At 37.2% G+C, this 10114-nt stretch overlaps 1 protein-coding gene across 1 annotated transcript in view; it reads left to right on the forward strand.

Moving 5' to 3' along the window:
- The window catches only part of GNGT1 (G protein subunit gamma transducin 1), a 22036-nt gene extending 11922 nt beyond the window's left edge, over positions 1 to 10114 (forward strand). Inside the window, exons 3-4 of the mRNA XM_059171144.1 lie at positions 6014 to 6116; positions 9740 to 10114. Of these exons, the coding sequence (XP_059027127.1) occupies positions 6021 to 6116; positions 9740 to 9868 (225 nt within the window). The 5' untranslated portion in view covers positions 6014 to 6020 and the 3' untranslated portion in view covers positions 9869 to 10114. The remainder of the gene's footprint in view (positions 1 to 6013; positions 6117 to 9739) is intronic.

A 10114-nucleotide genomic window follows, 5' to 3' on the forward strand; every position in this document is an offset into this window, starting at 1 on the left:
CCTCTTGCCTTCTAGAGGACTTTACTTCTCTCACTCCTCTGTAACATCCGTTCTTTCAATAGTTTCCATTTCTATCTCTGATTTTTTTTCCCATCCCAAACTTAAAGTTCATATTTGACTTTCCACCCCTTTCTTGTTAGAGCCTTATTTCATTGCTCCCTTTCCCAGCAGAAATCTTATCTTCACTATCTGCCTCCACTTCCTCATCTCCCCCCACCCCATTGCACTCTGATTCAACTTCCACATTGGGAAGAGGAAGAACAGGAAGTGCTCCCATCAAGGGCACCTCATCCTATTGCCACATCTTACTGGACCTCTCAATTCATACAACATCCAAAGCTGTTGCCACTGAGGTCACCAGGGACCATGTTTTTCCATTTCAGCAGTATTTAACCATTTCAGATTCTTCCTCACTCTTGAAATGCTTTTCTTTTAGTTTTTAGTTTTTCCACATCCTTCTGGTTTCCCCTACTTAGTTGACTATTCCTTCTCAATCTGTCCTTCTCCTCTACCTGCCCATTAAAAGTGGAATGACTCAAAGTTCAGCCTTGAGAACTCCTTTCTAACTGAACTTTCTTCTTATGTGATTTTAAGTGTACACACACACACACACACACACACACACATTTGTGTATAGTCTTTACCTCAGCTCTGAATTCCAAATGCTTACATCTTCTAAATATCTCTACCTGGATATCTAATAGGCATTTCAAATATTATATGTCTTTTTTTTTAAAGATTTTATTTATTTATTTGATTACAGAGATCACAAGTAGGCAGAGAGGCAAGCAGAAAGAGAGGAGGAAGCAGGCTCCCTGCTGAGCAGAGTGCCCGATGTAGGGCTGGATCCCAGGACACCGGGATCATGACCTGCGCCGAAGGCAGAGGCTTTAACCCACTGAGTCACCCAGGCGCCCCTCAAATATTTTATGTCTTAAACTGAAATCTTGACCATATGCCCCAATCTTCCTTCTTTCTGTCAGTGACACTTCTACTTAGACTTTCAAGTCCAAAACTGTGGAATCACTCTGGACATCTCCCATCTTTTCATCACCCAATCCATCAGTAGTCCTGTCAATTCTATCTGCAAATCACATTTTTAATCTGCCCTATTTCCTTATATCCGTGGCCACCAATATTGTTCAAATCCACCTGTTCTTAAGGGACTCTTCTGTTACGTTCTTCCATAAAATCCCAGTTTCCACTGTAGTTACTCTTCAACCCCACACACCTCACTTTTTTCAAAGTAGAATCTGAACCCTTCATTGGCTCCTCACTTTATTCCTTACCACTCCTCTGAGTCACTCTACGTGACTTGGCTACTGTCTCCGTTCCTGACCTCACCCCATCACTCTCCTTCTATCTTACTCTACTTGTTACATAGTGTTTTCTGTTCTTGTACAACAAATTTGTTCCCACATCCTGCCCATTGCATGAGCTGTTCTCTCTGCTTAGCCCTCCTCCTTGCATGAAATGCTTGTCTACTGACCTTTACTGTCTCCTTCTGGACAGTCAGTCCCGCTGACTACTTCTAATCAGTCTAGATGATGTTGCTTCACATCCTAGTCCTCCTTATCACGAACTATAGCATTTATCAGTTTAAATCGCTATGTTTATTCATTTTGTTTCACTTGTCTGATCCTTTGACTATTACGTAAGCTCTGTGACAGCAGGAAGCTTTCCTGTTGTAGTCACCATTGTTTCCCAGTGCTGAGAGCTAGACTTATGGAAAGTAGAATCTTATAAGTGTCTGTGGAATAAACAAATTACTTATTATACCTCCCCTAGTACTTATCACAATTAATATATGTTACATTTTATCTTGTTTATTGCCTTTCCCCTTCATTAGAATGTATGTTCCTCATGAGTAACATTTTCTGTATTTTTTTTCTGTTCTACCCTCAAGCATCTAGAATAGAGTCTAGAACATAACATATTCATTCATCCAACATAATATTTGTTGGATGAATGAATATGTTAGCTATTTTTATAGTCCTAAGTATAATGTAGGATGGAAAAGAATAGTACAAGATAAGAAAATTTATAGCCCTATGATTGCAAATTTACTGTAAATAATATAGTGGATTTGTTTCTGAAAACAATGTGTCAAATGGAATGTTTATAAATCAAAATATTTAAAGTGTGTTAGCAACATTTCTATTTCAAAGAATGTGTGATTTATCTTCTGTATAAAACAGGGGACTTCTAAAAATAATTTTAATAATTTCCACTAATACAGATTTTGTAAGTTCAATATTTTGTCGAGTTGCCTTACTTCAAAATATGCTTATCTATATAATGTGTAAAAACAAATAGAAAACAGGTAGCTTTTGAACTTTATACTAGCCCACTTTAATTCTTGAATAGATTAACAAGAAAACTATGGACAATATTAGTGAGACACTTAAGCTACTCTAAATCTTTCTATCTTCTCTACATCCCATACTCGCACCCACAAAACCCCTGAAAACCATAAACAACCTGACATATTTTCAAAAAGCCCTGGGAGGGGCAGTATTGCCTCCCACAGAGAACCCCTGCTCTATGAATGGGGTACAGCTCTGAGGTACTTTTTCCCCCTTCTTATCTCTTTACTTTGTTGGACCTTACCTCCTCTGATAGTAGGCAAGATGGAAGAAGTAAAAGGGCAAATATCTTCTACTTATAGGGGTAGGTAGCACCCCCCCCCCCATGAATTAGCTATAATTGCTGCCTTAGCTTGTTGGTCTGAGTCTTCAGTCCTTCTCTTTTATATTCTGGTGGAAGGGGGATAAGGATGCTTGGTAATAGTGCCAGTAATATGATCTAGCCCCTCTGAGAACTTCCCATGTAGAGGAGGCTCAGTTGGAAGCTTTGAGCTGCCCAGAGATTAGGGCCAGGGGTGGGGGAGGATAGGACAGAGAGGCTTAGTGCCCCTTTTTTTCAATTCTGTACTTTCTTCCTGTGTAATTCTAAAGTGTGACACAACAAATCTATGCTTTTACACTTATTTGGGAAGGGTAACAGAAGTGTGTTGGATTTGAAAACACCCCAGACCAAAAACCAAGCACCTGTGTTATAGCCCAGCTCTGTTGCCACCCCTTTTATGATTTGGGTCACTTCAACTGTCTGGACTACCTTTACTTCATCTGTAAAATGGGTTTAAGGATGATTGGATGATGCCATATCTGAATTCATTTAAACCCTTCAATGCAACTCTGAGCCTTGGGACTCCATGCAGACAATATACACTGCCCTTTCTTTGGCTGGCTGTCTTTGAAGGAAGTTAGAGTTTTGATCCTCACTCTTTGAATTTTCTCATGTAAGTCCCATGGCATCAAGTTTGGCAAGCATTCCCTCATCTTCTAAGATTCGCCTCCACCAAATGAAATGTGTTTTGCTTAAAGTATTATTGAATTTTAGAGTTCAGAGATCATTTGTTAGTAAATTGGTGTTACATACTTTGTACTTTTTTCTATGGTTAGGTGAATATTTATGACATAGCTTGCTAGTGACTGTATCTACACCCCATGATTCTCTTTTATATATTGAACAATGGGCAGGAGTAAGGACATAAAAGTTGTGAAAGACTTAGATGCTCTTATAAAAGTCCTTATAACCTTTTGTGTCTTAGATTTGTTAGAATCAGTGCCTAAGACAGGGATCCTTGTCCAAGTGATTTACCAAGGATGAGCTCTCACAAGAAATCTCTGAAGGAAGGTAGAAAGCAAGATGAAGCAGAGGTTAAGCAAAGGTATAGTCTCAGATGTCTAGCATATCCTGACTCCATGGGGAGCTCTGGAAGGTTCTCAATTACAGGATTTTTCAGCCCAGAGGCACCCCCTGAACTGTTACAACCTCACTTCAGCCAGCCCTACACTAAAGGTCACTCACAGGGGCCAATTGAAACCATAATCTCCCAGACATCACCAGTCGAAGTCGTTGCCATCAGCCAAGAACAAATCCATGCAGAAGGCTTGCCCTTGGCAGTCAACATGTGCACCTCTGGGAAAATGAACACCCCACTCTGGAAAGGGAAATCTAGGAAGGGCACCAACAGCATCTGCTACCCATGATATTAAGGGACCCAAATCATGTCCACATGATATCCCTAAAGAGCACTTATAAAGCCACCTATCAGCGAGTGCCATCCGATTTTGAAAGTCTAGAGGTGCAGAATAAGTCTAGAGGTGCAGAATAAGTGGGTAACCCAACTAACGTGTACTGAGCACATATTCCGTGCCACATACCGTTATGTAATATTGATCCCTCCCAAGACATCTGCAACCTACATAATCATATTGCTCTAATTTCCTAGTGAACTGAGGCACAGAGAATTTAAGTAACTTGATCAGGGCCACACCCCTAGCAAGAGTCAAAGAGTGATCATTGTCAATAACATGGTAGGGATTCTCTAAAACAGAGGAAATTAAATTCTAAGCCCTATTCCAAATCAAAACCTCTTCAATTGGGCTCATATTTTAACAAGTTCCTAAAGCGATTCTTATACACACTGAAGTGTGAGAGTCATTGCCAGTGGAATTAGTTTTTCAAGATGGAGAAAAAATGTGCCAAGGATAATCTCAACCACTAAAAATGATCAGCAGACGTAGATTTGCTTGTGAATGGTTACAGATAGTCTGAATGCAGTTAAGAAGGAAGAGGAGAATGAATATCTCCCTCAAATACTAAACAACAATTACACAATTACACAGGTTGAAGAACAATCTTTTTGTGTCATATTGTTTGCTAAATTAAGAACAGAGAAGCAAAAATAAAAAGGTAAGAGAAACATTGACTTTGGGTCCTCATAGAGTGTTCTTTTCTATATCTGTGCTGGCATATTTAGGCAGTTGCCCCTAAAAATATGTGAAAATGTCTGTTTCCCAAAGAAGAAGAGTCCATTATAAGATCGAGAAGGGAAATAGTATTTCCTCAAAGGTTTTGGAAATGATAACACTATATCACTATAAGGAAATAAGTTAATTGCTCATAAATTATTAGCAGAGTATTTGTATATAAATATGCAATGTTTTGTTCGCTGAAATAACATGTGACCTAAATATGTCTACTTTCATAAAAATATCTCATTATAAAAACTGGACCAGGGAGACAAAGTAGAAAAAAAGAATACAAAAAAAGGAGAGGTTTTAAGTGTGATGTCACTTAACTACAATGAAATACTTTCCATTTTGCATATGGGTACCACCAGCTACTGCACCATTTTCCCCCGTTGCCCATTGATCTAATTAAGGAAAAGAGATTGCTGAGAGTGCAGAAGATCCTTCTTTTATGATGTCCAACAGTATGCCCACTATGTCACCTTTAACCTGATATGTTTGGTCATGATTGCTTTCCAGTGCATTGTGACGGTTACACAGAACTTCCTGGTATTGTTTAGAGAGAAATTCTAAGTAACATGCTTGTTTCTGATTAATGAGGTTGTTTGCTATATCTCCACTCTATTGTTTCATATTACAACCTGTTATTTGTAAAGAACTTATAGTAACAGTTTGTGTATAGTTCTCTGTTAATACCAGATTACTCTAGCATTTTAGAGGATTAATCCAGTCCTCAGAATGACCTCAGGCTCATTTAAATGGTGTATATCATATAATGGAGAGTTTTGGTGTTGAAGATTGAGTGTTGGAAACACAAATATTTACACTATACAAAAAAAAAAAAACAACAATAAAACAAAACAGAGAAAAGGAGGAGCTTTGGATGTTTAAGACTGTATGCTGACTAAACTGACCTCTCCCACATCCCTACAAACCTACTAGCAGGTGGTTAGAGTCAAATGCTTGGTTTAATCATATTAGTGAAGATTATAAAGAAGCTTTAAAATTGCAAGGCTAGTGTGCAGTGCTGGAATTGTTCAGAGAGCATTCGTAAGAAATCAGTTATCCTAGAAAGCTGAAACAAAGAAACAGTTCCCTTAGTAAGTTAAGAGCAGAGGGAGGGACTGGCTAATATTGACCTGAACCATGTCCAGAAATTTGGTGTATGTATGAACTGTCTCTTTTTTCAGCAGGCAAAAGATGCCAGTGATCAATATTGAAGACTTGACAGAAAAGGACAAATTGAAGATGGAAGTTGACCAGCTCAAGAAAGAAGTGACCCTGGAAAGAATGCTGGTAAACCATTGCTCCCTTTTGAATTTTATTTTAAACTATAGATATGGTAGGACTGCCAGGTGAGGACCTGTCACAGGGGAGCAGAATTTGCCACCCCAAACAAAATATATTTCCTTAACATAAGTATTGTTTTAGGCTGGTTATTTTTAAGAAATAGCAGGTAGGAGAATATCTGAAAACCAAGTAGAAGTCGTCCTTTTGTAAGAGACATTTACAGTTATAAGAGAAGTCTCCATTTATAAAGTCTCCCTCTCTGTACCAGGAAGAGAAGGATGACTCTAAAACTCTTATTAGGAGAGAAGGCAAGGACTTAAATGCACTTGAATTAAGTGGGCTTTTGATGACTGCTTTTCCTGAAAACCTCCCATAACTGGCCTTTCTGTCCCCAAACCCCAACATTTTTTGTCTTCAGCTGGAGATGGTATTTAAGGGGGTGTCCTGGGCCATTTTGGTTTTCCTGGATCTCTCCCATGTACAAAGGAGGTATACATGCTATTAAATTTTGGTGTGTTTTTCTCCTGTTAATCTGCCTTTTTCATTAGCAGGAGTGTCTCAATTAAGAACCTTAAAGAGTAGAGGGAAAATGATTTGTCCTCCCCCACACCATTCACTAGAGAGTCTCAATGTAGCTAAAAATGAATTGTTCAGGTAAAAATGCATTAGAGAATAAGAAAATTAATAATCATAATTATCTCTTGATTCAGACTTTAAATGGAAGGTTTCGCAAACTATTTTCCATGGGCCAAATCCTTAGACTGTTTTTGTATGACCACAAAACTAAAAATGTTTTTCTGTTTTCATAGAATTGTTTTAAAAAAGAAGGAAAGAGAGGGAAAGAAAAAGGAAACAAAGAAAATGAGACAGAGACCATGTTTTAGTTCAGCAGTAAAATGAAGCAATGCATACATAGGCATTTTATTTTTCTTTTTCTAAATTGATGTTTCTTTTTATTTAATGTAATACTTTGATGTTTAAATACTTTTAGCCAAGACCTCATTTCCGCCAGCACTGTCATGGCTGGTAATGAATGAGTACACGCTATTCCTTCTTTGCAAATAAAAATGAGTTCAAGCACAAGAATTTGCTCATTCCTCCTAAAAACATCTGACAGATCTTGGAAATGGTTACCAAGAGTTCTCTGCCATTAAAAGGAGAGGCGTGGCAAAGGAGTAAAAGTTTCCTCCAAACAAACAGTGACTAAAGCTTGGAAAATGTAGATATGTATTTTAGATTTTTTCATTTTAGGAAAGTAAGTAGAATAAAACTCCTCTATGAGTGATAAGAGTATATTTTATAATTTTTCCAAAACACATTTTATCAAGCCAAAGCAGAAAAGGAATTTGTATTATCTTCATACTTTGCTCAAGACCCTTATTCCCAATAAATATTGGAATTTTGGCTTCTTTGACATTTATAATAGTCTCAAACTTCTCTTTTGCCCTTTCCGTACAGGCAAAACATATTTTTCTATAAAAATAAAATTAAATATATACACAGCACAAAAAGCTTGGAACATACAACAGAACAGTTAAAATCTTTATATTTGGGGGAAAATAAAGGAAATTTATTTTTTCTTCTTGACTTGAAACATCCAAATGCTGTTTCATTATTTATTTCCTTAGAATTGTTGTTTGAAAGGCAGTTGGATCATATTCATGTTTATTATTCGTTTGTGGCCAGCTTATCTGGGATTTTTTATTTTGGGTGAACATCACATACATCACCATCTAGCAGGTTTGGGGGTTCCTTTTCCCTGCTACTCAAAATCTCCTTGCTTTTGGAAGTCAAACTAACATAATACCAGACTGCCAAAACTAAACACACACACACACACACACACACACACACACACACACACACACACATTTTAGATACCAAACGTATAGTTTTGACACAGGCTGGCATAAAGTCCTTCTCAAACGGTTCCAGGGGATAGACACTGGAACCACATCCCTGGTTCAGATTCTGGCTCCACAACTTTCTCCCTGTGGAATACTCACCTGAAATATTGTCTATAAAATGGGAATAGTAACAGCATCTAATTCAGAGGGCAGCTGGGAAGCATAAATGTGATAATGTATTTAAATCTCTGAAAGCAATACCTAGGACATACCAAATGCTTTCTACTAATTTTTATTACTTTTTAAATAATTATTTGATGTCTGTGAATCAGAATAGTTCATACTATTCTGCTATCAAGGTGCTAGTATTGTCAGAAGACACAACTCTTTGCACCCAGTTTTTAAAGTGACAGATTTGCAATTGAGCACATACACTCACATAGGATTTTTAGGTAATTTATTGCTCTTTATAGCCTCAGATTCTAGTTAGACATTGTCAAAACCAACCCTTCGCTGACTCTAGAATTACAATACCTCTATTCCTGACACCCAGTTGGGGCCAAAATAGCTGGTGTTTGGAGGAACAGGGGGAAAAGTGAACCTAAATCTTAATTTTGAATTTTGAAAAGAAAAAAATGTGAATCTAAATTACTGCATATTTCAGAATTGTGTATAAACTACGAGTATCCTCATATGAAGGAGACATCTGACCAAGGCCTTGCCCCAGTTAGAAATGATGTTTCCTAATATGTAGATAATGAACTTGCAGAGTTATAAAGTAATCTTAAGTCTTATGTTTAGTGTTGCTGGAAATTTGCATACAAAAATGATATAAATATTTTATTTAAAAAAACAGTGAATTAGTTAGAGAAGTTATGGAATGGCCACCTAATGGACTGCCAGAAATGAAGTAGTTTCATGTTAATGTCATGAACAGTAGAATAAGTGAAAAGGAAATAAGTTGAACATTAAAAGAAATATTTTGAGCTTGTGTGGATATGCATGTTTATATGTGTATACACAGATGCACACATTTATATTTCTATGTGTTATAGAACATTGACTCTTTCTAAAAGGTGTATTAAATGGCACATGGACCATTTAAGCTCTGGCTGAATCCATTAAGTTACTAAAGCCTGATTTTTCATGAAGCCATTGCTATAATGGTAGATGAGTGAAGGGCAAGCTCATAAACAAAAATAATGATTTAGTTCAACAAATACATGTTTACTGAGCACCACCTAAATCCAGTCTCTGTTCTGGATGCCAGTGATACACGTGAACAAGTCAGCCAAAGGTCCTTGACTAGAGCTCATGATCAATCATTGTAAATGAGTTTAAAATAAAATTATATGTGTATACTTCTGAGAATTCAGGAGTGGTGATAAGCCTAGAATTTAAAAATTATTCATTCCCTTCCACCTTTACAGGTCACATTTCTGGAATGAGGAAACAGATTTAATCAATCTTTACTCTGGTGACCCTGGTGATCTCTGTGGCCAGCTGTTTTCTGATCCCTGTTCTGATCTCCTTTAGAGAAGCTGGAGGCAGTATCTCCTGAGAACCCTTAGCTGAATTATGGCCAAATGGTTCTCCTTTACCTGAAGATATCCAGGACAGGAAAAAAGAGCAGCTATTTTTTTTCTTCTCTCATAGAAAATACATATGCAGTGGTGGAAAGCAGAACACATCAAAAAGAACACAGAAATTATAATACATTCTTGGATTCTGCAGTATTCTGTATTAAACCAAATGTGTCATTTCTTTCTCCTTCCCTTTAAGGTCTCCAAATGTTGTGAAGAAGTAAGGGATTATGTTGAAGAAAGATCTGGGGAAGATCCACTAGTAAAGGGTATCCCAGAGGACAAAAACCCCTTCAAGGAACTCAAAGGAGGCTGTGTGATTTCATAAGAAAAAAAAAAAATTCCATGGAATAACTTGAGCTTTAATAACAGTACTAATTTTTGGTCATCTATAATAATACTGTTAAGCATGTACGTAACCTTTTGATTTGTAAGTACAAACTTTTAATAAAAAGTGGGATGTGATAATGCATAAATCTGTTTTTCTTAAGGTATTTAACACAGAGTTTAGCACATAACTGGCAATAACTATTGATTGACCCCTTTCTTTAACAATGACTGCTATGGAGACAAC

Source organism: Mustela lutreola, chromosome 4, assembly GCF_030435805.1.
Source record: "Mustela lutreola isolate mMusLut2 chromosome 4, mMusLut2.pri, whole genome shotgun sequence".
In the NCBI taxonomy this organism is placed as follows: Eukaryota; Metazoa; Chordata; class Mammalia; order Carnivora; family Mustelidae; genus Mustela; species Mustela lutreola.